This window comes from Falco peregrinus, chromosome 4, assembly GCF_023634155.1.
Source record: "Falco peregrinus isolate bFalPer1 chromosome 4, bFalPer1.pri, whole genome shotgun sequence".
NCBI classification, from domain to species: domain Eukaryota; kingdom Metazoa; phylum Chordata; class Aves; order Falconiformes; family Falconidae; genus Falco; species Falco peregrinus.
In genome coordinates, this window is record NC_073724.1 from 78,235,863 (window position 1) to 78,263,453 (window position 27,591).

Consider the following 27,591-nt stretch of genomic DNA (forward strand, 5'->3'; position numbering starts at 1 on the left):
ATCAACATGTGCCCACCATTTAATTGTAACACTTTATCTGTCTAACCTTCTGAAAATACATCAGCAGTTCTACTCTCCTTAAGACATCAGAGCCTGGGATCAAAATGTTCCCGTCTTTACTGGGATCCAGTCACAACAGACTGATCCAGAAGCATATCTGCCTCTGAAGGTCCTTTGTTTCTAGTTGGGGAAGAATAAGAATTCTAGGAGTATTGACTGGCTTTACTATATGCATATCCCTTTAATTCTAAACAAAAGCCATTTACAGCTTGTGGTGGGTTGAACCTGGCCAGCAGCCAAGCACTCATATGGCTGCTGACTCACTCCTGCCTCCAGTGGGAGCAGGACAGAGGACAGTAGGAAGAATCAAAGCAAGAAAATTCAGATGTCAAGTTTTCTCAACAGTTTAACTAGTGAAGGAAAGTGAGAGGTGAACTTTAAAAAAAAAATAAAAAAGCAAGCCACACAAAGACAATCTCTCACCACCCCTCAGAAGCTGACTGATGCCCAGCCACAGCCAGCCTCTGAGCAATAACCACCTTGGAAGCCACCGTAATACCTCTTCTTTTTCACTGTACCTCCAGTTTATGTTGCTGAGCATGATATCAATGGTACAGCATATTCCTTGCGCCAACTCAGGTCAGCTGTCCAGCTCTGTCCCCTCTCAGTCTCTTCACCACCTCTAGCTCGCTGGAGGACAGCAGAGGCAGAATGGGGGAAAGAGTAAGCCCTGATGCTGTGCAAGCACTGTCCAGCAATATCCAAAACACTGGTGTGTTACCAACACTGTTTTAGACACAAATCCAAAGCACAGCAAGATTCAGGCTGCTATGAGGAAAGATAACTCATCCCAGCCAGACCCAGGATACAGCTGTATTTTAAGCCAACAAAACCCACAATACTCACAGAAACATATTCAGGGATAGAGAGCTGATCTTCAGGAAGAGACTTCAGCTTCTCATAGCAATCATCTGCTAATTCCAAGTCTCTCAAACTACGACGGATATCTCCAGCTCTCTCCCGTAACTGATGATTTGTTTCCTCCAGTTGCTTCTGTCTCAATAAAATAGTTTCCATTTCTTGTTTCATTAGAGCCTGATGTTTTCTTCAAGAAAAATTTGAAAACAGAAGACATTAAGTAGCAGGTAACGCAAGTCACAAACCTTCACAATACCCTGGCAAGGGAGTGAGTTAAGCTCATTTTGTAAAGAAAATTTACAGAGATTAGGTATTTAACACAGAAGCGTATACCACCATGGTTACACAATTGTATCAGACACAGTATATATAAAAAGCCTGAAACTTCAGTCATCAACAATACAAAATTGAATCTAAGAAGTGACAATTAGTCTCCACATATGCTGACTTGAATTTATAAATTAGTCTTAATTTACCAACTAAAAGGTTAAAAACATGAAAAATCAGCATATATTTCCACACAAAACCCAACGAACTAGTAAATCACCAAATAAAGGAATAGTATCTTCATAATTTGTGTACTACCAAGTTTCAGCACACGCTTACAGCTTATTCCACACACAACTCTTCATTTTCTACCCAGAGCAACATACAAAGTTTGGGCCCACAAACACCACTAGACTTAAACAAGCAACCTTAAAACACTATCATTACTATTATCATGAGTGATAAAGTATTTATACACCAAGAGAAACTGAAACATCTTTAAGTGATGTGCAAAGTGTTTTCTTTATTTAAATCAAAGGTGACTGACCTACTTTTTTGGAGGTTTTAGCTGTAACTCTTGAAAACATATTCAAGTTAAAGGATTCTTCAAAACATGTTAATCCCTACACTATTTAAAAAGTAATATTAAAATACCAGCTAGCACTACAAGGTGATGTCTGCCTCACTGTTAAAAAAGACAAAAGAAAGTCCCAGGTCAGCAAAGCAGTCGTGCAAGGACATACTCTGCACACAGTGTAAGATTCTGTTAAACTGGGACGAAAAGTGAGGTAAAAGACAGACAAGAAAACTAAAGAAAAGACTGGGGAAAGAAAAGTAGTTCAACTTTTTAATGCCTATTAATAACATTTGCACATCGCTACTTTTTTAGTGAGCACTTCTCAGATAACTCAAGTACGGCCAACTTAAAAATATTCTGCTCTGGTGCAAATAATCATACAGAATGACAGACATTTTTCTATCAGTCAACTGCTCTTAGTTGAAAGATTTTCTGCAACTAATCTCAGGTGTGGCTTCACATCCCTGAATCTGTTCTAGGCTTACTACAGAATTTGACTTCGAATTAGTCACATCCTGAAAGCTGGTGCATCCTCTATTGTAACATGAGACTATTTAGTAATGCTCTTCCTTCACAGGTGTTAAAACATTTAATTGACAAAGTAATTCTGAGAAACCTGCTAGCAAGTCTATTTTCAGCTGTAGGTTAACTCAAAACACTTCAGAAAAGCAAGATGAAAAGTAAGTTTCTACATCATCAACTGAAAGCATTTCTGACCAATCAGCAATTCTAAATGGAAGTGCTAAACATTATCCCTTTACCCTTCCCATGTCATCCAGGCTGCAGACTTATCAAAAATTGAATTTAAATTGAAGGAAAGTTTGCCCTCTCTGCCTTTTGCTGTTTATGGTTTTAAGTACATTCTTCCTCCCAGTTCCTATTAAATTCTGAATAAAGGTAACAATGAAACCAAAACCACAAATATCAGCCAGTGAGATTTACTTATCTATAAATCAAATACGTAAATCCAATTTTCAGAATGGAAATACTAATATAATCTGCAAAAGAAATCCTATTCTTGCAATTCATAATGATCAGTTCCCATTAATTGTCCATAAATTAATTTGAACTCATATTAACTAAGTTATTAAAGATGAAGTTCTTAGTTTTACTTCCATCATACCTAGCATCTTCTTGCTGTAATGCCAGCTGACTATCCAGTCGTAAAGACAACAGCTGCTTTTGATGGATTGCATCATTAAGCTTCTCTTCTAGCTCTTCAATCTAAATATAAAAAGTTTAAGTATAAAATTAAGAAACGAAGTCATCCTGGTAATTTTAAAAAGATATTTTACAAAAAGAGCAACTTAAAAGAAAAAAGTAGAGAACCCAATGCCCTGGGAAGTGCAATGATTGCCTAACAAGACCTAAACACACTAAGGCTTTGTAAAAATATGATACTGATTTTGGCCTAATGAACTAAAACCAAAACCCACTTATTCTAAAACCGATCTTTCTTTCTCAGCCAAATAGCTACTTGTTCAGTTAATTTCAAACTAGGCTTAACTCAGAGCAGCAAGCCAGTGAAAGTCACAGTTAGCATACTGTAAGCTGTAAAAGTGGGCTGCACACACACGGCAAAGTTTTTAAACCTTTCTTAGCTTCATGCATCTTAGTGGAAACAGTACACAACAAAATCCTCTATTAGCATGTTGGTATATTCTAGCCACATCTTCATTAACAGAGCATTGAATAGTATTCAGATTACTTTTCCTAGTGTTGCGCAAGTTAAAGGTTAGAAGCCCTACTAGGCTGCTTACATCAGTGACACAATTATTCTTCATTTCTGTAAGAAACCAGGTCTTTTTCCTTTTTTTTTTTTTTTTTAAGAAACAGAAAAACTAATTCAATCCCACCTCATTCATTTCTAAGTATAATGAATTGGACAAGTCAGCCAAGTTTTCCATTTCTTTGTTACTTCCTCTTCTCATTAAAGATAACCACCCAAACAAAACCCAACAAAACAAAGCCTCCTCAAAACAATCCCGAAATTAAGTAGGCGTCCAGCATGTAATTCACAGAAATTCTTTTCACAGATCTTTTTGCCATAAACCAAAACCATCAGAAACAAGAAAAGATCATACAACAAAAGGAACAACACTTCTTACCTTGGTCAAATATTCTACTTTCAAGTTGTCAATCATCAAGTTTTTTTGAGATAATTCTATTTTAAGCAGCTGAAGATTATGGAGCAACTCTTTCCGTTCAATCAGCTGCTTAGTGATTTTAACAGTACCTTCTCTCTCCTCAGAGGAAGAAACATCATCGGTTGGTATTGTGGTTTCTAAGCTAATATCTTCAGACTCCAAAGAGCTAGAAATGTTTACTTTCCTGATTTCCTTAGAGCTTTTACGTGACATTTTCTTCTATCATTTGAAAAACTTCTTAAAGTTATACTTTGAGATGAGTCTCCTGAAGTATCAGCTGCAAGAATCAAAACAACTAAGTGAAAGGCATTATGCCATTATGAAAAATTGATCAGTTAAACAAGACCACTGAGCAACACTTCTCAGCATCACATGAACATTTTTTGTTCACCCGAGAAAAACATTTTGAGAAGCACCAAAGAAGAGAGCTGCCTGAAGACTCTCTTCCTAAATAATTATTAACAAGGTTTTTGACTGCAATAAGCTAAATACCGGTGTGAATCAAGCTTACTAGTAAGATGTCATAGTTAAATCAAGACATACACCTGCCATTCACACTGTCAGAAGAACACACACAAGAAGACTTCCCAGACTCATGAGGTACACAGTGTCACAGAACATCCAATAAAGGACATAGTAAGACAGGCTGGAGAAAACGGTAAAGGAATACTTCAATGGCCGCCTTCACCATCTCTGAAGTAGCTCCATTGTTCTTAAAATGCTAACTTACTTGACAGTCACACATACTTTTACAACCGCTTAGGTATAGATACAACTTTTACTCAAGAAATACACGGACTAACGCACGCTGCTCCAAGCCGTACAGGGAAAGGAGAAGCCGCGCTAGGAGTCCAGGCCAGCATCAGCCGGGCTGCCCGGCCACAAAAGGCGCGGAGCCTGCCGAGGTCTAGCTCTCCCGGGCCGCTGTCACCTCCACAGGGCAGCGCCACCACCCGCTTCCCAGGACAGAGGGCCCTTGGAGGAGGAGTGCTGCCCGCCGGACGCCCAGTTCTGCGGAAGGCAGCAGGCAACCGCCACACCGGCAGCAAGCCACGGCCAGCGGCGGGGTGCGGGGCAGCGAGGGGGAGCCGGCCCTGGCCCACCGATCCCCGCGCACGCCGCAATCGGAGCGCCCAGCAGCGCGACCGCGGCCCCCGCGCCCCGCCAAGCGCTTACCTCAGCCGGCGGCCGCGGAGCCCGGCTGCACGCGCACCCTTCCGCCTTCCCTCAGGGCGGGGCCGCGCGGCGCCATCACCACGGCGACCGGAGCGCCGCCGCGCGCCGCTTCCCGCCCTCTGCCGCACGGCACGACGGGAGACGGAGCCTCGGCCCCGCGCGGTGCGTGCCGGGAGGTGCGCCATGCAGACCTCCCGGACCTTCCTGAAGCGCACGCGGGCGGGCGCGGTGGTGAAGGTGGTGCGCGAACACTACCTGCGCGAGGACATCTCCTGCGGCGCCGCCGCCTGCCGCCGCTGCACCCCCTGTCCCGCCGGGCCCGGCCGCGGCCTCGGCCTCGGCCTCGAGGCGCAGCCCCGCGGCGCCGCCAGCAGCCTCTGCCCTGGGCCGCACTACCTCCTGCCCGACACCAACCTCCTCCTGCACCAGGTGAGCGCCTCGGGGCGGGCGGGCGGCGGCCGCTGCCATCTCAGTGGAGCCGCGGGCTGGGCCCCCGCCGCCCGCCCTGTGGGGCCCTTACGCTCCGCTCCGGCCCCGGTGGCAGCCGGCGTGGGTGGGAGTTTCCCGCCACCCTTCGGAGTGGGGTCCGGGCGCCGTGCCTAGAGGGGCGCGTTTCGCGGTTGGGTCTTCCCGTTACTGGGGTCCGCTTGGCCCCTGAGTGGGTATTTTCGTTCCCTGCCGGCTGCAGAGGAGGCCTTCAGCGCCGCCGAGCGTAGTCTGGGTTTAGACTGTATTTCGGGTTTATGTTTTGCTGCCTGTACGGTAGGAGTAAAGAACAGCATTATCGTGGCGTTTGTTGCGGTCTCTTAGGGGTATGGAAAGGCAGGCGAGGAGAGCGAATAGACTGAAGCAGCGATCGGGATTTTCAGGTGGTCACTGAATTTTCCGGTCGGCCTGAATTTTCCTAAACCCCTGTTCTGTTTTTCAGAGACTTTGTAGGCTTAGGTTCTTTATTCTGTGATTTTGATTTCGGGGAATGAATAGAGGCTGCAGAATCATCCCATGTGCAGCTCTGGAAACATGAGCTATACTCTACAGCTCATTGCTAATTGTGCAAAGGCTTGAATCTGGCAGTGCAGACAGTAGAATTCCGGGCTGGGAGGCAGTGAATTCCCAAGCTCGATGTGTGAGGGGATTTTTTGATTGCTTTTGAATACCTCTCTAGAAAGTAGAATAGCCCCAGGCAGACATTGGAGAGTGGAAGTAATTAATGAAGATCCTAACAGGGATTACTCTGGAGAGGGGCACAACACTGACATGTTTTGGCACTTACCCACCCCAAAAGTTGTAAGGATTTTCTTCTCAAAACAGCAAGTCGGGGGATGTCTTCAGCCTGTTACCCCTGGACTTGGCGTGTGTTGGCAAAGTTTGTATATGTATACTGTAGAGCACTCTGAGAATGTGCCAGGATGTGCTGCTGTGAACTGGAGCAGCAGGGATTAGGGAGTCTTGGTAACAGTAGGAAAAGGTTTTACTAGCAACAGGAACACAATTGCGACAGTAAGACTTGGCCTGGTAATTTAGCTTATACATAGAATAATACTGTATTTCTTGCCCTGTGAGCATGGTGGTAAATCTTTTAGGTCATCTGAACATCAGATGCAGAGAAGCTTGGCCTGTTGTTGCTTTTAGTTCCTTTAGCCATGCCCTCTAGAGCCTTATTGCTGTCTCATTTTGGAGATGCATTTGCACAGTTCCTTGCCACAAGCCTAGGAAATGAGGCTCACATCTTTTTCTCTTGACAGGGTGTGTGGATTTTTGCTGTACGTTTCTTGCTCTTGCACACCATGGCTGTCAGGAGTTGGCAAAGAAGTGTGCAGCAAACTTTTTAACACATTTGCTCAAAAGATTCAGTCTTTGAAAAGGTGAAAAGCAGCTAACAATTCCAGTTGATTTGAATCTGCAGAAATTAAAGTCGCAGTACAACAGTGAGTTTCGTTTTGGAGAACTTAAACCTACATGTGTACAGGCATGTCCATGTTGGCTGTGTAACTGTGGTCAGGTGCTATTTTACGGTTTGCATTGCGCACAAAGACATATGCCAGACAGCCTTTAAATTATGTTGGATTACTGTCAGATTACGCATAGAGGTATTTTGTTTACACAGATTATAATTTACAAGAACCCATTTGATGTAAGCAAACTTTCTAGTATGCACTTGGCCTTAAATTTTGAGTCCTGCATACATTGCAGCTGAATTTAGTGGAAGTCAGAATAAGTCCTTATCTTCACTCCAGCAAAATTCAGGTCACAAAGAGGCTGGAAAATCCTATTTGAACTTTTTGCCCACAAGCAGGAGGAAGCACCTTAATATAGAGCTCAGTTTCACATTGGTGAGAGAAAAACGCAGTAGTAGTGTAACTCATTACTCAAGTTAGCTTTTTACATGTTGCCAAACAAATTTTTAAAGTCCTGTTATTGGATAGAATTAAACAACAATTATTTAATTTAATTAAACAACAATGATTCATTTCCATTTTGTTCCTCAGATTGATATACTTGAAGATCCTGTTATTAAGAATGTCATTGTGCTACAGACAGTCTTACAAGAAGTCAGGAATCGGAGTGCACCAGTATACAAGCGAATTAGGGATGTGATTCAAAACCCTGAAAAACATTTCTATTCTTTCACCAATGAACATCATAGGTAAGGTGTGGAAAAGAGTATAACACAGTTGTACTGATGTCCAGTAAAAGCATCTGGGAAACAGAACTGGAACATGTGAACTAGGTAAAAAAATTAGGCTGGGGTACATAGAACTGTATACTTCTAAGGAATCCTGTTGGGAAACAGTTCCATGTTCCAGAAGCTTTTCTGGTTTATGATTAATATAAGCATATGTATATTATGAGAAGTTGATTTGAATATTGAGTAAGGTTTGCAGACAAGACTGTTAACTTGAGCAATGGAATACTGATTTTCCATTTTAATGTCCCTTTTAAACATACTCCAATACTTTATTAACATTGCCAGCTCAATCTGTAGCAGAATTCAAAAATCTGTCAGTGAGTGATAGAAAGCTCTAAGAAAAGAGGATACAATTAATGTGCCTTTAGTTGTGCTCATAAGTAATTTCCAATACTGCAGTATCATAGTTCTAGGAATCTTGAATCCATATTTCTAGCATCCTGAATGTGGTCCTCTTCAGCTGTCACTGAGAAGGTTGTATTAGAAATTAACATTTGCTTCCTATTTTTCTTTACCCTTCTGTCTCCTTCTCTTTACTCCTTTACTCTTCTCCTCATTCCTTCCTTCTCTCTGTGGCCTGTAGAGTGTTACACATATCACAGAAATTGGTACAGCAGTGATTCTTTTGGCCTCACAATCTTGATCTTGTTTGTCTGAAAAGTTTTGGTAGTGTGTATGGATGGGGTTTGTTCTGTTTTGTTTCCCCACCTCCCTTTTTATTTATTTATTTTTTTTTAGAGAAACATACATAGAGCAAGCACAAGGAGAAACTTCTAATGACCGCAATGATAGAGCCATTCGGGTAGCAGTGAAATGGTACAATGAACACTTGAAGAAAATAGAGGATGAGGAGAAGATTCAAGTTATCTTTTTAACAAATGACAGAACAAATAAAGAGAAAGCTCTAGAGGAAGGGATAACTGCTTATACATGTAAGTAAAAAGACAAGTATGTTTAATTTATTGCTCAGGTAAAGAATCTCAGCAGTCTCTTTGTACCTGATCCTGTGCATCTCTTGCATAAATATTTGTTTGTGCTTTTGTAGGTGAGGAGTATATAAAAAGCTTGATAGCTAACCCTGAACTTGTAGATCGTCTTGCTTGTGTATCTGATGAAGGGGTATGTTTTTATTTTCTTTTTATAAAATAAATTAGTCACAAATGGTTTGAAGTATATTATTGGACACTAGCTACTAGCATCAGTTTAGAATACGAGGACTGGACTTTATTACTATTTTGGCAGCTGGAAAGAAAAAAGGAAATATTGAAGCTGTTTTCAGTCCTGCTTATATGCCTATTAGTAGGTGTCCAGTCATTTGTAAAAAGCCACTTGCTTTAGATAAATGAAGATGAGAATAGTAACAGTTAGTTAAAGAAAGTGTGTAAGTATTAGAAATAATGGAAACAATTAAGACTGCAAAAGTGTGTATTGCAAACCATTTAGATCTTTGGTTTGTGTCTTATTTGAAAGCTTATGTTTCCTTACTGATCAAAAGCATTTTCCATCAGAAGCTCTGATTTTTGTGGTCAGTTAAGTTGACATAAGTGCAGGCTGCAGCTAAATGAGCTACATCTTCTTCTATTTCATCATACTTTGTGTTTATCAGAATCAAGACCTATATATGACTGATACAGGTGAAAACTAATACCACCAAAAAATGGAAAGGTTGATTTCATCAGAGTTAGTTCGAACAGAATGGAGTGGGACATGCCAGAGTGGGAAGAAAGTGGAGGGCTCGGCTCATCTTCTTAGTGGTTAGCTATAGTTCATTCAACTTTAAGTAATTGACTGGTCCAAACTTTGGTCACAGTAATGTATTTTCATAATGTTTTATATCGCTTACAGTATATGCTTAACACTGCATGCCATTCTCTTTACTATGTAGTACTATGCTAATATTTTCTTTGTGAAGAATATGTTTAGTCAGTATATCCAAATTAAGAGAAAAGTGTATGTCACTTGTGCAGTATCTTTTTAAGTAACTGTAGGCAAGCTGGAAAAGAAAGGCAGGCATTCCTAGAATTGCTGTGTTTCTATATTCTTTGTGGGTTTTATGCTTCATTAGAAAAACTGCTACATATTAGTAGTTTTTCATTACTGTGCATATTCATGCCTATACATAGTTACAATTTTGGAGTATTTTGAGTGTTCATGTTCCTGAGATCGGTTTCGGAATAATCATGAATACAAAAGACTGAAAATGTCCTTTTTTTTTTTATTATTTTAAGAAAGAAATAGAAAGTGGAAAAATAATTTTCCCAGAACATATTCCTCTTAGCAAATTGCAGCAAGGAATAAAATCTGGCATTTACCTCCAAGGAACTTACAGGGCAAGCAGAGATAATTATCTTGAAGCTACTGTTTGGGTTCATGGAGATGCTGAAGAAAACAAAGAGGTGAGATTTTTCATTTTGCCTTCATGCTGTAAACTTTTAACTAGCCTCAGTAATCACTTTAAAAGTAATTATTTCATGGTGATGTATGCTAAAATGGAGCATTATAGTAATTTTTCCTGTTCTGTGTTCTTTTTTGTTTGTTTATTTCAATGGATATAGACTACTGAAATGCTGACTGTGCTCTTCTTGAAAAGAGAGTAATGTGTTTAATATTATACTTTGTGCTTTGATAAAGTATTTGGTAAAATAAAGTCGAACCTTAGTTGTTGATAGTTTTTTAACTGACACTAATATAACACCTTTTTTTTTTTTATTAGTTTGAAATCATCATAGAATGGCTGGGGTTGGAAGGGACCTTAAAGATCACCTAGTTTCAGCCCCCCTCCCTTGGGCAGGTACACCTTCCACTAGACCAGGTTGCTCAAAGCCTCATCCAACCTGGCCTTGAACAATTCCAGGGATGGGGCATCCACACTTTCTCTGGGCTACCTGTTCCAGTGCCACACTACCTATACAATAAATAATTTCTTCCTAATATCTAATCTAAGTCTACCCTCTTTTATTTTAAAACCATTTCCCCTTGTCCTGTGACTACATGCCCTTGTAAAAAGTCCCTCTCCAGCTTTCTTGTAGGCCCCCTTTTAGGTACTGGAAGGCCACAATAAGGTATCCCTGGAGCCTTCTCTTCTCCAGACTGAACAATCCTAACTCTCCCAGACTGTCTTCATAGGAGAGGTGCTCCAGCCCTCTGATCATCTTTGTGGCCCTGCTCTGGACTTGTTCCAACAGGTCCGTGTCCTTTTTATATTATGGGCTTCAGAGCTGGACACTGTGTGGTGAAATACATGGTGAAAGATGGAGAAACAAGTTTGTAGGAAGATTTTTTCAGAAAAACTGTGGTCAGTCCTTGTGGGGCTCTTTTGCTTTATTTCCTCTCCTATTTTCATGCCTGGTGACAAGTAGATGGACTATTTCCCTCCAAGCAGCTAACCCATCCATCTGCCTACTGGATTCTCTGTTGGTACAGTTGTACAGACACTATTTCTAAGCAGCAGCAGTTGCCTCCTCCCTCCTTATTTGTGATGACAGCCGGAGGTACTTCTGTGGCTCTCCATTCCTGTTATTCCTATTTCTTAGTAGTATGTGGAGTCTCCTAGCCTGCAAAAATAAAAGGATTGTCTGATTTAAAAAAAAAAAAAAGGGTAGGGAAACCAAATTATTTTTATAGAGGCAGTTGGAATCCTGAAATTATATCATCAGTACTGAAAGTAACTTCAGTAGAGGAAAAAAAAATGCATCACAAACATGCTTTAAAATGTTATTTAAGAGTGCAGAGCCTGTTACACATGTATACTTTTCTGTTGTACTGCTTTGACTTGCGTCTTCGGTTGCTATCATCATAAATACTAGCATTTTCGTTTTGTTTTCTTAAAAATCCAGATAATTATACAGGGACTGAAACACTTAAACCGAGCGGTTCATGAAGATATTGTAGCTGTGGAGCTGTTAGCAAAAGATGAATGGGTGGCACCATCCTCAATAGTCTTGCAAGATGAAGGCCAGAATGAAGATGACATTGAAAATGAAGAGGAGAAAGAGAACATTGTATGAAATAAATGTTTTTTTTACTTAACTTTTACATTGACAGAGAGATGAAATCTGCAGTACCCTGACAGTGTTAGGCTTTAGACTTATATATCCTTTTTGTACTACTGTGAATACGGAAATTATAAAACCTAATTGTAGTCATACAGTCGCTTTAATTACATGACTATGTATAAAATGGGTACTTCTTAATTAATCGCACTCAGAAATTCCCACGTTACTTTGTTAAACTTAAGAAATCCGAAAGTAACTTGAGTGGCAGTCAGGTAATAAAGCTATGTACTGATCTGCGGATTAGGATTTGCTAGAATAGCAGCAGGTGTTGTATGACAATGACAGTCAGCTTTTATAGGTGCTGCATATGTTTGGAACCAATCGTAAAATATTCTTTAGCTTCTTGCAGTAATTCAGCTTAATGTGCATGCAGTGCACACACATGTATACCCTAACAAATACTTGCATTTCTTTAAAAAAGTGAAATTCCCACTGAATTCTGTGGGGGTGGTTTTTAATTACTGTGCTTGGAATTACTGGAGCATTCTCAAGCAATGTAAAAGGGGTCCTAAAAATTAAAATAATAGGTTGCAAGAGAAAATGGAGATGGTTGTGGAGTAAGCAGAGATAGTGGAACAAGACAGCATTTCTTCTATCTTTTTCTACTGTTCTTTGTTGTTCCCATTAAAAAAAAAAAGAGACATCACAATAAAGTAATTATTTCACATTTTGAAAATACTGAGTAATGCAAAGCAGAGGGAGGCATAGTTCTATTTATGAAGTCATAACAGAAATTACAGCATTATAGCAACACATAAGATGTTACCATCAAGGTTTGAGATACATGCTGTAGTCAAAGATGTTAACATGAGTTAAAACAGCTTTTTATTTTTAACCCCTGTGTGTTCTACCAGCTGAAGACTTCTGTTAACAAGGACATGCTGAGACCTACAGGAAAAGTAGTGGGCATTATAAAACGAAACTGGCGACCGTTTTGTGGCATGCTTTCCAAATCACAGATCAAAGAGGTAAGGATATTTATTAGTCCAGTTATTGTAAGTGCAGGGTTTTTTTTTCTTTATTCAGAAATTATTTGTTCCTTTTTTCTGGCTGTTAATAGGCAAGGCGCCATTTGTTTACACCAGCTGATCGCAGAATTCCTCGCATTCGAATAGAAACAAGACAAGCAGATACATTGGAAGGACAAAGAATAATTGTTGCTATTGACGGGTGGCCGAGGAATTCCAGGTACCCTAATGTAAGTTCAAGTGTTTTCTTCTGAACTTTTACCTATCCATTTTTTTGGTGTTTATTAGGTAAGTTATGAGTAACTTCAGGAAGTGCTGATGTGAATTTTAAGTTCTTTAGAGTGCCGTTCGATGGTGCAAATTAAGGAAGTCCCTAGATGATGTAGTTTACTCTTACACCCCCAAAACCAGGTATGGGTTATCATGCTTAAAAGGCTTTTCAGTTTCTACAGTGAATATATATATGCAAACTCAGGTGCTTTATTTAGATTAACAAAGGACCACCATATTTTAGTCTGTGTTCCTACGAATGTGTACCTTTTGCTGTTACTTTGCTTATCCACACACTGATCTCTGTCCTGGCAAGTAGTTTTAAAACACATTAGCCCAATTCAGTCAAATTTGTGATGGGGCTGAGTTACAGGTAATTAAGTTCTGAAAAGTTCTTTGTAAATATACATAAGAAATTGAGGACACAACTTCAGTTTGTGTTGAACAGTAACTAGGTTTTGAAGAGGCTTCCATTGGCTTGTGAAGGAATGCATAGGTTTTAATGAACGAGAGCACATGTGTCTCCTGCAAGTTTAGAAAAATGGGGGAAAATTTGAATATATGGAAGGAGCATTAAGGCAAAGACAGCATTACTGCAGAGGATGAGAGATGTTGGGAAGGAAGGAAGTTGATGTGGTGTTAGGGAATGGGATGTGTGGCACAACACGAGCCTGTAGAGAAATTAGACCTTACTAGTTTTGCTGCTTGTGCAGCAATGTTTTTTCTTTCCTGAAAAACTGAATTGACATGTTTACAATTTTTGCAGTCTTAAATGTGGAGAATTTAGTGCGTAGGACAAGAGGGGGATGTATGCAATTCAGATTTCCTGAGTCAATTAAATGTTTGAAATTAAATTTCTTAAAGATGGGGAAGTTAACTGAAGAAAGATTACTCATACTGTGTAGTTTAGTACACTAATAATCTATGGGATAATGGTCTCAAATACTTACTTTTGAGCAAACAATATTGCTCGATGTGCGGGTATGTATATATATGTATGTCTGTTGTTTCTTAGGGCCATTTTGTGAAGAACTTGGGAAGTGCTGGAGACAAAGAGACTGAGACAGAAGTTCTTCTGCTTGAACATGATGTCCCTCATCAGCCTTTTTCCCAGGCTGTCCTTAGTTTCCTACCAAAAATGCCGTGGAGCATTACAGAACAGGTAATAATTTTTAAATTACTGTAATAGTTATTGTGCCTTCTCCCTCAAATCAAATTGTGAGGTTCTTGGATATCCCAGTGTACCAAAAAGAGGAGAAATGTTGTTCAGAACTATTTTGTCTTAGGGTGAACTTTCAATTGGATTTCCTCTAGAAATACACCTCTGCAGGTTTTTGGCTAAAACAGTGTTTGTTACAGACAGACCTTTTAAGATTAAAAAACCATAGGTTTCATTAAAAAATGAAAATATAAAAGTTTTTTTGCAAAGGAGAGAGACTGTAATTCAGATAATTGTAAGATCATTGCTAAGAGTTTTTCATCCGGCTAAATATTTTTGTAACCAACTGTGGCAGCCTGTGTCATAGATAAAATAATCTGAAGAGTGGAGATTTTAATATATTCCTGCTATAATCCAGTACAGTAATTGGAGAAAGAGAAATTGGTGTTTGCCGAATTGCTTGTTTTAAATGCTGTTAGTAAATTTCAGGTTCTCCCCATTACCTTAAATATGGGAAATAGTTGCTTTAGTATGTATGGAAAAGATGTCATCATGGAACAATTTTAGCATGATGGTTTTGGACTAGGCTGAGTGGTTTTGTGTGGTTTTTTGTAATTTAATTTCTTTGGGGTGGGCTACTTCTGTTATAATTTATTATCTACTCCAGTTTCTTTTGAGTGTGTAAACTGCAGGAGGGATCTTTGTGTAAATTAGGTCTCTAAAAGTCAGTTGTCTACTCTAAGATACCTATCGGATCTTTTTGTAGCCATCATACAGAAGTCGGTATTTCTAAAATGGCAATTCCTTTCGACTATCTAGGTATCTAAGCTTTAGAAAGCTAAGAGTTGAGAGCAGTTGCATCCCAAACAAATTGTCCAGCTGGACATCAATCAGAATTTCACTTACATCTTGATTTCTGGTCCTGCTAATTCTAAGATCATGAAAATATTGTGGTTGTTTTCTGTTTCTCTTCCTGTTTCCTGTAAAAGAAAAAAAATTATTAGTACTTGATAGTATTATTTTTTTTTCTAGCACTGTAGTTCCTGCATATCTGTTTTGATCTTAGAGGTATTACTGCAGATCTTTTCCTAAAAGCACTCTGAAAATACTTAGTTTTGGAAAATCTTATGCAAAATGTCTTTCTCAAATGGTCATTTTTATGTTGATATGGAAGGTGTTCTTGGAAATTTCTTTTTTTAATTTTTTTTTACTTTTTAAATTTCAGGATATGAAATACAGGGAGGACTTGAGGCATCTGTATGTTTGTAGTGTTGATCCTCCAGGCTGTACGGATATTGATGATGCATTACATTGTAGAGAACTAGAAAACGGAAATATAGAGGTATTGTTTGTTTGATTTTAATCAAGACAGTCATTTATTTATTTACTTCTTCCTTTATTTTGTAAATAGTGCAGTAGTGGTAATAGTAAGTTACACAAACAGAGCTCCAGGTCTGTTGTAAAAGAAGTTAATGATGTTCTCACAACTGCGATACGGTAATGAAGAAAGGGAGTTGATTTGCATTACATCGGTGTCAGAAGTGGGAATTTAATATCTTCTAAATTCATGCTGCTTTATGCTCATTTGGTGTAGGAAATTAACATGGAATTTATTTACTGCATTAGCTAAGTATAAACATGGGCATCTACAGCTATGATAAGGAGCTATAAGTAAAAAAAGTGAAGCTACTGCTGTAATGCCTAAGGAATGATCATTTTATTTAAAAAAACACCTCAACAACAAAACCAAACCCCTAAAAAGCTACAGGCTTAACACCAGCTCTCTACCTACTTATATCTGATTTAGTCAGGTTTTCTTCTTTATAAATTAATTTGTAATTGTAATAGCAGGATGTGCCAGATTGGAAAGTCTAGCAAACAGAAAAGTAAAACCAAATTTGCAGCACATCTTGAAGAAAATGAAGGTTATTTGAACCCGCAGGCAAGAAGAGTTGCATTGGTAATGAATATAACTTTCCACTAAATGTATGCATGCCCTTATTTTGCATAATTGCTGCAACTACTCAGTTTTTTAGTAGCAGCATGATAGGTTTCAGCTATTCTTAGTACTACATTTAGGAGCTGCTAAAGGGAACTGGGAATGGGTAAGTTGGGTTGTAAATAAAAACTTGAGAAAGTTTCTTTCATGTTGAGAATTATTTGTGTTTGTAAAACGTATAACGTAATGCTTGGTTTTTTTAGGTTGGTGTACATATTGCAGACGTCAGTCATTTTATTCGCCCAGGAAATGCTTTGGATGAGGAATCAGTAAAAAGAGGAACAACAGTATATCTTTGTGAAAAAGTAATTATTTTCTATGGCTTTCTGTACAAATAAGCAGCTGGATTTTCATAGCTTTCCTCTCTTAATTCTAGGGAGTAGAGATGTTATCTCTAAACAGGGAAAAATTTACTTAATTTACTCAAGACTGTCAAATTGAAGGTGTTTTCTGTCATTCGGCCTGTATGGAAAGAGGGAGAATTTTTTTTTTCTTCTTTTAAAATCCATTATCTGGACGATATACCTTTCAACTCCTGTTTGAAGCATTAATAACATGCAGTTCTGAAACTGGAGTACTATTTTAATATTGATCTGAAATTGCAGAAGTGGCCTGGTTTTGCCTTTTCCATTGTTTTTGTCCTATGGTAGGTAAATATCTATTGTTTCCTATGATTTGTATTCATTAGACTGTACTCTTAGTCCTGTGTATTTTAACTTATTTCTTATAGACCACAATTTTTAAAAATGTTACTAAAAAAAGGTAATTTTTTTTTGGTAGTAGCTTGCTTTTCTTTCAGAAATCTGAGCTTTCATCGCAAAAATATAGTTACTATTTCCAAGTTTTTACTATATTAAAAATCAGGAAATTGAAATACATACTTATAACTTGTCATTATTTTTATTCTTTGCAGAGAATTGATATGGTTCCAGAGCTACTCAGTTCCAATTTATGCTCCCTGAGATCTAATGTAGACAGGTGGGTGTGTGTGTGATCCATACTTTGATCCTGACTAGAAAGTCTGGATCTTTATATGTGGAATTTAACAGATTTTCCCTTCTTTTACCTCTCATAGACTTGCATTTTCATGTATATGGGAGATGAACCCTAAGGCTGAAATTCTAAAAACAAGATTTACAAAGAGTATTATTAATTCCAAGGTTAGTCACATATATATTATACTTATAAAAAGAAAAGCTGGAGACTTTTTTTATAAACACAATGATCAACAGACTTGATTATAAATTTTTTCTTCCTGTTTATTGATTTAATTTTCTTAGAATTAGAAAATCATGCTTAAATCCTAAAAATAAAAGTTTGATTCTGCCCTGTTCTTTTAAACCTGTAAGGCTGTAGTATTTTTTTGCAGTTACTTTGTATGATATTTCAATTAAAAAGTATAAATGTGTTGGGATACATATATTGGACATGGTTGGTGTATACTAGCTAGTCGTAATTGTCAGTTAAATTCAGTGGACTCCGTAGGTGTTTAATATATTTTTGAAGATTAGACCTCTAATGTATAAAATACATCTGTGATGAGCATAAAAAAAACCCACTGTAAATGCCTGGTGTTTTCTAATATCTTGCATGGATCTGTCCTGTTTTGTCCATTATTCTCTGAGAATGACGTGCATTTAGGTGTTGAAGGTAAAGCTTTGTATTATTGTGAACCAACTTTGACAGCAAACTAGTTTTGAAAGACAGAACTTTTTTTCGTTCCAGTACTTAATTATGTATCATGATGTCTTTTTATTCCGCTCCCCCCCCCCCCCCAACCTCTTCAAGGCTTCTCTTACATACGCTGAAGCACAGATGAGAATTGATTCAGCTACTATGAATGATCACATTACTACCAGCCTACGCGGACTAAACAAATTAGCAAAAATTCTGAAGAAGAAAAGAACTGATAAAGGGTAAACCATGCTGTGTCCCTGTTAACTCTCCCCCCCTCCCAGTTTTTTTCTGGCTATTTTTTGCTCTCAAGCTGTTTAATGGTCCTCTCTGTCCATTGTTCCAGTGAAAATCTTCTGATAGAGAAGAATTTTGCCTTTCTATTTTGCATAAAAATCCCTGTCTTCATTTCCCCAAAAATACAAACTTGGTATGTTACTTTTTCCTTCACAAGATCAGTCAATATAGATCTCTTAGTCATTATAAAAACACAGCCGGAGGAGTAGCATTTGAAATTTTAGAAGCTACTATTGGTGTGTGTCAGCATCATAATTTAAACATTGTCACAATTTTATTTTCAGTTTCTGCTAATTATAAATGAAAATTTCATGATAAACGTAGATGTTGTGTACAGGTTTGCAACTCAGCTGCTGTGTCTGCTTTACTGTAATTCATTAATACCACTTACTGTCTTCCAGAGCCTTGACACTTTCCTCACCAGAAGTTCGTTTCCATATGGACAGTGAAACTCATGATCCTATTGATCTGCAGACTAAGGAGCTCAAGTATGTGGTTTATTTTCCTCAGTTAATTTGGGGCAGGGATGGAATTAAGGCCATGTTTAAGTAGCAGCATTTAGGTAGTATTATCATTGTGTACAAAGCTCCTATAATGGCATAGGACAATCATAGAATTACAATATTATTTCAGTTGGAAGGGATGTTTGAAGATGTGCTAGTCCAAAGCCTCCTGCCGTGGGCAGGAACATTTTCCACTAGATCCAATTGTTCAAAGCCCTGTCCAGCCTGACCTCGAACACTTCAATGACGGGGGGCACCCAGAGCTTCTCTGGGCAAGCTGATCCTCAAAAAGAGAATTCCTCTGTGTTTTACTGCACTATTTATGAAGCAAGTTTTGAATTAGTGCTTTCTACATGGACTTAACTCTTTTCTACTGATTTAACAGAGCACTAAAGTTCAAACTCTCCACGTCACCCGGGCTTTTCTGTGATGCTTTTCTACTGCTGTTAACATAGGGGAGAAAGTAGAACTTGGGAGTTACGGATTACTGAAACCTTAAGAAAAACAGAACAGTTATTGCACATGTGCAGAGTCATGCAGACAATCTTACTGAGGAGTTCTAGAAATGGAACTACTGATCCAGTTTCTAAAGATACCTTCTTTCATACTACTAAGTTTCTTGTGCTAAAATCTACATTTAGTTATGTGTGCTGTCGCAGCTTTATGGTGTGCAACATGGTGCTTTCAAACTTCATATGCACTATATTTGAACAGTACTCTTCGGAAGAAATCAAGAGGCTTATCTGGGTGGTTTGGGCATTTTAAAGAGTGCTTTTCTTTAATTGGTTTTTTTAGAATATTTTAGAGGTTTTTCTTCTGACTCAGTATTTGAAAATTAATGCTGTGGTTTTAGTCTCAAAAATGTTTGCCTAATTGTATAAATGTTCAAAACCACTAGTTAATATATCTTTGTTAGGATGGTGGAATGTTTCTTCATTAGGCACTCAAAGTAAATGTGTAATTTAATGCTTTTCTAACAGTATAAAATGTTTTATGTTGACAGAGAAACAAATTCCATGGTTGAAGAGTTCATGTTGCTTGCCAATATCTCTGTAGCACAAAAAATTTATGATGAGTTCCCAGAGTTTGCTTTGCTCCGCAAACATCCTGCTCCTCCCCCATCCAATTATGATATCCTTGTGAAAGCTGCAAAGTCCAAGGCAAGTTTTTACCATGCTAATTAAGTGAACTCATTATTAAAAACTGTCTTTTCTCTCTGGTTGGACACTTACCCAAAATAACGGTTGGAAAGCAGTATTTTGAAAGTGTATAGCTGCACTTTGAAATTGCTGGTACTTGTAGCAAGGTAACTGTACCTCTTAAAAAGTACAAGATTCTTCCTTTCTTCTAACCATTCCTTAGGTAAAGAAAGCAAATCACTCTTTAAGTCTTTTGTATTTTAACTCTTGTTTTCTGTGAATGTTCTTCCCCTTCAAGCCACATGTGATTTTTGAGCCAGTTTTTGGCTTTGGATCACATACATCACTGATAGGCTTAAAAATTGGTCAATCACATCAAATAACATGTCTCTCTTAAAGTCAAGAAGTAAGAAAATGTGCATATGTGTTCAAAGTTTCCTTGTTATCCTTAGGTCAGATAGAGGTTAATTTAGCCCGAAACAAGTCTTACTTAACAAGTGTGAACTGAAAAATGACTTTTCCAGTTTCAGCATCTTTAATTTGAACTAAACTTTTAACTTTCTAGACATTGTGATGTGTATTCATAATTCTTTTCCCTTCAAGATTTATTTTTTTTTAGTAGTGGCATTCCACTAGGTTATTAGATGTGATACTGTGCCAGTTGCTAAGATCGGCATGGATGTAGCTGTTATTTTCTACTTATATAATCTGTTAATATTTGCTAGTAATACCTGAGCTTTTTTATTTTTTTCTTCTCTCCTTCCAGAATTTGGAAATTAAGACTGATTCAGCAAAGGCTTTAGCTGAATCATTAGACAAGGCTGAATCTCCTACATTCCCATATCTAAATACACTGTTGCGAATTTTGACCACTCGCTGCATGATGCAAGCAGTTTATTTCTGCTCTGGAATGGATAATGATTTTCATCACTACGGTTTAGCCTCACCTATTTATACCCACTTTACTTCACCTATTAGAAGGTACTTTTATTCTAAAAAAGTTTCAGAAAACAAAAGTGATATATTAGTGAAGAAATTGTATTTTAAATTGTGTTGTCCATTTAAAACAGTTTCTGTTCAGCTTTAGATTTCAATTGAAACAGCAGTAGTTCTACATGGTGATCTGTCTTCATGTAAGCTCCTAGGTTCGCTGTCTGTGACAGGATCCTAAGGTTTAATAAAATCTTTTAAACTCATAAAAATAAGAGAAATACATCCTTAATGTTTATCTCTCACATAGAAATGTGCTTCGGGATCAGTTAGCGTTGTGTAAGTCAACCAGAGACTGAGGCAGAGTTCGTCCAGTCATTTTTCAGGTAGAAGCTCTGTTTAAATTCTGAGGAGACTATAATGTACATATAAAAACATTGCTAATTTGAAACTTGCTACTGTAACTGTTGCACAGTAATGAAATCGTACATCTTGGAAAATGAGGGTTTGGGTTTTCTTAGTTTAACCAAGAAGTATCTTAAGTTTTGAGGAAAATAGTTATTGTCATATTTTGCTCCTTAGAAACATTTCAAGTAAAATTTCTTACAGATGGATAATTTGTGGAACTTTAGGAGGCCTAATAGTACATTTTAGTTGCTGACAGATGTGTTTGAAAGTTCCCAGCTGAAGTTTTAATAGTTGTATACCAAGAATTGTGACTACTATGTTCAAGTATGATTATGCTTTGCAGATTAGTGGCATTGAAATGCCATTCTACACTAAATTTGCCTAGTACATGGGAAAGGGAAGAGGGGTTGGCTTAAATTGTCATGGTGAAACATCACTCTTCAAAAGTAAAACTTTTTTTCTCTTTTGTAAACATACATACAATCCAGGCTCTATTGGTAGAATAGAGTAAAGAATTCATCTTGGAAAAACGGTATAGTTCATTCTGGCTCTGCAGTGTATCACTGGTCAGCAAAGGGAGTGATCTTGAATTAATACAGGGAGTTATCAGCTGCAGGATTCACAGAAACAAAACTATATTCAGAAACTTAAGTGTTTGGTTTTTGGTTTTGTTTTTTTTTTAAACTATGTTTGGATATGTCATTGAACATTTAATCTCATCTGCAGATACGCTGACATCATAGTACATCGACTTTTGGCGGTGGCCATAGGAGCAGACAGTACTTACCCAGAACTTACAGATAAACATAAACTAGCAGATATGTGTAAAAATCTTAATTACCGACACAAAATGGCTCAATATGCACAAAGAGCGTCTGTTGCATTCCACACACAGGTAGGTAGTTCTTAAACAGGAGCATTAACTAGGGACAATTCATGTTGACTTTGAAGAAGGGAGGGAACATTGAATTGTGCTTTGTAGAGCAAAACCAAGCAAGTCTGCAGGGATGATGAAGAATGAGGGCTGCTTCTTTGAGCAAAATCTTCAGGATTGCATTGCTGTTTCTGAAAAATTTAAAATAATAGCATCTTGAGGATTGTTTTTACTTTCTGTTCTTTTCAACATGATGAACACTTTAATAGTACAGTAATGTTGTAAACAGTTACTGTGGGTTTTTTTGTTTAATCTGCTTTCAATATATCATGTGTAATTATCACGAAGTATAGATTTGTATTTGAATGCTTTTATTTTTTTAAGCCAGTATATTTGTAATTTGAAAGAGAATGTTCTAGTGCTTTTTTTTTCTTATTCATGTATTTTACTTCTGTTACAGCTGTTCTTCAAAAACAAAGGAGTAGTGAATGAAGATGCATATATATTATTTGTAAGAAAAAATGCAGTTGTTGTTCTGATTCCCAGGTATGGGTTAGAAGGAACAGTCTTCTTTGAAGAAAAAGATAAACCAACACCAAGACTGAATTACAACAGTGAGGTATGCTTTATAAGGTTTGTTCTTAAATACTTACTAAGTAAGTGAGCAGAATGACTAAAATCTATTCTAGTTGGATTTAGGAAGGTGAGAGGCTTTTCTAAATGCAAGTTCATTAATCTGTAGTAGTAGTAGTGCCAGTATGGTCTTTATAAGTCTAAATAAACAGGCTCTGACAGGAATCGGTTTCTGTAATAGATGCTACTAATACTTAATTACCTGAGTAAATATTGCAGAAATGTATATACCACATATTATGACACTCTGAACATTCAGGACAGTAATTTGTGTTCATTTTTATTGGCACTTAACACTAAAGATTTCCTACAAAAATACTTATTTGTATAAAAACATAAAGAGATTGTAAGCAATGAGTATTTATTAAAAAATTGAACTTTCAGGTGCCGTCAATTACTGTGGAAGACACAACATTATGTGTATTTGATAAAGTTAAGGTGAACATAATTTTAGATGCTTCCAACATCCAGCATCAGAAAATTCGGATGGTGTTGGTAGAACCAAAGGTAAGGCACAAGATTTGTGATTCATAGAATCATATTACCCTTTAATAATCCTAAAAAATCAGCATACTGGAAAATTGAAATTTAGCCTAGGAGAGAAAAAAATCATTTAGCAGCAGATTGTAGCAATTGCTTCATATCTCCTCTCAATAAAACATTTAAGTCTGCTTTCACTAGCTGTTGAAAAGAGTAAAGGGTTCTAAATTAAATTTCCCTTCTGGGCCCATCAGGGATATTTCCACTGATGGGAAAGATGATGATTTGCTCAAGTAGTATCTCTTGAATTTCATGGTTCTGTAATCAAATCTTCCTTTTGAAAGTCTGCCAGAACTCAGTAGGATCTTCTTTTTGCTCCAGTAAATTATGGCGTAACTATGATGGGTGGCTCAGAGGAAAACTGTGTAATTGCTGGCTGTAAGTGGCAGTCTTTTCTTACAACTTCCACAATATAAAAATTCTCTCTTGATAATGTAGTAATAACCGTAATGTCTTATAACCGTGCTGTGGCCTTAAGACTTCTCAGTTCTAGCTTCTTAGTGCATCTGGGACACTGGGGTTTTCACCTGGTCTCACACCTCGGGCCTGCTGAGTATTTTGTGTGCCATTACGAGATTGTGTACTTTCATTAACTTACATGGGACTTTTTTTGGTAAACAGATGGTTGCAGTAACTTGAGTATCTGTAATCGTGGAGGAAAAATTAAAACCTAAAATAAGCCTGAGGTCGTTGTTGTTTATACAATCAAACATTCTTTTTTTCTGAGAAATCATGTGTTTTCAAACACACGTAAATATTCTGATCTTTGAGCTGTTGTATTAGCTTGAGTTGAAGGCGATCCTCATGATTGCAAAAACTGCGAGTAGATAATTCAGTTTGTAGTAGAAAGAAACTTTGCATCCTGCTGCGCCTTCCCATGATGAGCGGCCCACTTCTGATGCTCACCAAAGTGTTTGTCAGAGCTGCTGTTGTGCGCCTAACTCAGGAACATTCCTGTTGCAATGACTCCGGTCCCCAAGGGACACTCTGTTCCTTGAAAACAGACACAAAGTAAGGCTAATGCAAGCTGATTTCTGCCCCCCACCTCCTACTTCTTGTGCTAATTTCTGTGAAGGTTCTTGTTCTACAGTGAAGCCAATACCCTTGGTACAGGAGTAGCTGTACTGGTTAGTACAAAATACTGTGTGACCTTAAACATCAGTTACTTGTGCTGCTTCCCGGTCAGGAGGGAGTACAGGAATGAGATGCACATGCAGTGATCGTTCCCTTTGTTTCCATCGAAAGCTTCCAGCTATTCACGACTTTAAACACTGTCTCAGCCATAGATGCACATCTTGGTGTTCACTGGGTAAGAGCCTCGTTCTGTGAATGGTTAATCGCTTCTTTTCCCAGCTTACACTTTGGACTTGCACAGTATCTCATAGCAGTGAGTTCCACAGCTCACCATTGTGAAAAAGCACTTAACCGCCATTTGTTTCAAGCAGGATGCCTAATACTGGTACTTGATGACACGCTGTATTTTCTACGCTATGAAAGTCTTCTTATTTACCATTCCCGTGCCACTTAATTCTGTATACTTCTGTTACCAACTATGTTAGCTCCTCCTTTTCTGGAAACTAATTTGTATCTTTGATCTTCCTCATCACCTTTATGTTTTTGTAGTTGGTGTTATGATTTTTTTGAGCTGGGAGGAGCAGAAGCACATACATGAGTCTGAATGTGAGCACACGATAGATCCATACAAGGATACTTACAGGATTTTCTGTGTTGTATGGTGTTATGTGGGAACACTTTACGTCATCTTACATTCCTTCTAGTACCAAGACCAGTTTTAAACAATGAGCTTATACGCACCAACAGTTGCTAGCTGACAAGTCTTACACTTCTTTTAGAACTCTTCGATGGACAGCGTCTAGTCCTGGCACTGTTAGTATTCCTCTTACTCAGTTGGTTCTAAACCTTTTTTTCTTTTTTTTTTTAATGATGGTTGGTTGTAACAGTTTTCTTGATGTTGGTCTTAATTTTCTTGAGTGCTTTAAATACACTTTGATTACATGTTGTTCATGCCTACTTTTAGGCTATTATCAATCTATCCATCGATGGAGGAGCGAGGAAGAATTTTCTGCTTCTCAATTCCTTAACTTAGAGAATTTTTATGACTGTTTCTCAGTCTTTTGGGCTTGCCTGTTTATTTTAACTTAATTTTGTACTTATTTCTTTGTTTTGGACAAGATTTTCACTTCGTAAAGGATGTCTGTTGACTTAGAAAACCCCATGATCAGTAGTGATCAGTATTACAACTGTTGAAATTTTGTTGATAAATGGCATATTCTTACTCCAGGTTCCTTCTTAAATTCCATCTCGCCCCTGAAAGCGTTTTACTTTTTTGCAACCCCGTTTAGTACAATTTTCATTACATTTTTTTATTGTTGCTTTTATAATGCATTTTAAGGTGTAGGATTTTTTTCCTTCTACCATGGTGATGCATTACATCTTAACATTAGCACTTATATTAGTATTACAGGGGTAGCTCTATAGGTAACCTCTTCACCATGTCCTGAGACAAGAATTGTTTCTCCCGTTTTATGGGTTCTCTGCCTAGTTGCTCCAAGAAACAGGCTTTCAGGGCACCTAGAAACCTAGACTCTTTGTCTGGAGCCTTCTTGTGCCTTTACTCATTGAACGTAATTTATAGATGCAACATCTATCTGTTCTCCCAGCCTCTCTGATAATCCTTCGCATTTCATAATCATTGCCATCCTAACTAGCTGAGCAAAAACACAGCCTCTGGCTTATAGCAGTGGGTTTAATTCCAGCGTCAGTGCCTGTGTTACGATTAAATTGCTCTTCTACTGGTATGTGCTGTTGTCTCTTTCACATAATTTATAACCTCAGATTAACATTTTAGTGATCAGCTTCCTTGCATTGAGCTTCTGACATGCCTGTTACCCTCTCTAATCAGAGATTACAGTTTGCCCATAGACTCAAGTGTAGAGGAGTATACGTGTCTGGTCTTGGTCTAATTGTTCTGTGAACCCTGCTTAAATGAACTGTATTTCATCATAGCTGGCTTCACTCCTCTCTGCTTGCATGTCACTTATTTTCATAGTCTGAAAGACACCACAGCATGCTTTTCGACAACCTCTCTCCTTGAGGACAGGTCATACTCTGTAAGCATACAGGCTGCTTTATTTTCAACTTATCTCAAAAGCTTTCCCAGTTTCTACCAAAGCTAATGCCTTTTTGCTATGTCCTGAGCCTGACAGGGCCTCTGCTTGATGGGAACAGCACTGCAAAAAACACTGCAGGGTGATTGCTTTAAAAGCAAAATGAAGTTTTTTCACCTCTCTTGTTCACACCCCTTGCCTTACAAGCATTTGCTGAGGGATGGCAAACAGCTGAGAAGGCAGCACGTATAATCTGGTGCAAGAAAACTACTGGCAACTTAGTCAGCAGCAGGGTGCTGCTGCTGGTACCTCCCCAAGAAATTTCCAGCTTTTATGTCAGTTGAGTGTTCCAGTTGCAGCTGTTACAGGGTGGTAGAGAGTTATCTTTTAGATGGTAACAATTTGCTGATGTTGATCCAGTGTTTGTAAAAGGTCTGTACAAGTAAACTCAAGTTTTATCAGGACAGTATAAGCTAAAACTGAGTTTAAAATGTTCTGACTTCTAATTCTTTTACTATAGATACTAGGAAACGATGTGCCCGCAGATCTATCTACAGAGATAAGCAGCAAGAGTGAACCAGAAAAAAAGAAAAAGAAGCTACAAAAATAGCTGGATATAAAAGTTAATATTTTTTCCCTATGGGCAAAATGTTAGAACTGGATTTTGGTTTTTTAAATACACAATTTTAATAATTTGTAAAACTGGCATTTTTAAAAAAAACTTTGTATGACTATGTATGCAGAAGAACAAGACTTTTAAAACCACATCTGTCTACAGTTTTGTCTTGTAGGTTAAAATAAATACTTCTGCAAAATGAAGGAATAGTTGTGCTTTATTTTTTCTCTTAAAAAAAAACCAACACAAAACCAAAAAACAGCCTTAAGCCCATTCAGGAACTCGACAAAGACTCTCTCTTCAGTCTCCAGTGCCTTCTCTTTAGCACCTCAGTGCTGAAGGCAGCAGTTGTGCTAGTTAATGGCCTTAAGCGCTAACAGAATTTACTGTTGAAAGCTAAATTGCAGACTCGCACTTCCTTCTGGAAAAGTTCTCTCTCACGCTGGATTAGCTGTGTGTATATATGCACACAATATGCAGATGAAGAGAAAAAACATACCATGAAGTGCATGAGTCTTTGTTCTAGACCTTTAAGCAATTTAACATTGTTGCTTAGCATCTGATGAAGCGCCTTAAAGATGGAAATCATCACTTAGATTTGTTTCATAAAAATCCACAAGTAAC

The 27,591-nt window shown here is 38.0% G+C and overlaps 2 protein-coding genes across 3 annotated transcripts in view; one reads left to right on the forward strand and one right to left on the reverse strand.

The window, feature by feature from the left end:
* The window catches only part of PIBF1 (progesterone immunomodulatory binding factor 1), a 121,202-nt gene extending 115,999 nt beyond the window's left edge, over positions 1 to 5,203 (reverse strand). Inside the window, exons 1-4 of the mRNA XM_055802761.1 lie at positions 5,086 to 5,203; positions 3,871 to 4,186; positions 2,886 to 2,986; positions 907 to 1,105 (exon numbers count right to left, since the gene is read on the reverse strand). Of these exons, the coding sequence (XP_055658736.1) occupies positions 907 to 1,105; positions 2,886 to 2,986; positions 3,871 to 4,122 (552 nt within the window). The 5' untranslated portion in view covers positions 4,123 to 4,186; positions 5,086 to 5,203. The remainder of the gene's footprint in view (positions 1 to 906; positions 1,106 to 2,885; positions 2,987 to 3,870; positions 4,187 to 5,085) is intronic.
* A 23-nt stretch (positions 5,204 to 5,226) lies between these two features.
* On the forward strand, positions 5,227 to 27,170 carry DIS3 (DIS3 homolog, exosome endoribonuclease and 3'-5' exoribonuclease). Of its 2 annotated transcripts, none has more exons than XM_055802760.1 (21): positions 5,227 to 5,514; positions 7,575 to 7,732; positions 8,513 to 8,706; positions 8,820 to 8,893; positions 10,003 to 10,170; positions 11,611 to 11,775; positions 12,684 to 12,797; positions 12,890 to 13,027; positions 14,083 to 14,229; positions 15,452 to 15,568; positions 16,429 to 16,530; positions 17,139 to 17,203; positions 17,301 to 17,385; positions 18,014 to 18,141; positions 18,598 to 18,684; positions 19,703 to 19,859; positions 20,605 to 20,819; positions 21,903 to 22,071; positions 22,511 to 22,669; positions 23,068 to 23,190; positions 24,469 to 26,857. In XM_055802760.1, the coding sequence occupies exons 1-21, from the start codon at positions 5,269 to 5,271 to the stop codon at positions 24,550 to 24,552; spliced, it is 2,895 nt and encodes a 964-aa protein (XP_055658735.1). In that variant the 5' UTR covers positions 5,227 to 5,268; the 3' UTR covers positions 24,553 to 26,857. The 2 variants fall into 2 exon arrangements, with proteins under 2 accessions (XP_055658735.1, XP_055658734.1); XM_055802759.1 differs by lacking the exon at positions 24,469 to 26,857 and adding an exon at positions 26,872 to 27,170 and having other exon boundaries at positions 5,229 to 5,514.
* Positions 27,171 to 27,591: the final 421 nt, after the last annotated feature.

Excerpts from the sequence above, each read along its gene's own strand:
- DIS3 (XM_055802759.1), top strand. The coding sequence starts at position 5,269 with ATGCAGACCTCCCGGACCTTCCTGAAGCGCACGCGGGCGGGCGCGGTG. Across the intron at positions 14,230-15,451 it reads CGTGGAGCATTACAGAACAG|GATATGAAATACAGGGAGGA; the intron begins GTAATAATTTTT and ends TTTAAATTTCAG. Across the intron at positions 16,531-17,138 it reads CAGTATATCTTTGTGAAAAA|AGAATTGATATGGTTCCAGA; the intron begins GTAATTATTTTC and ends TATTCTTTGCAG.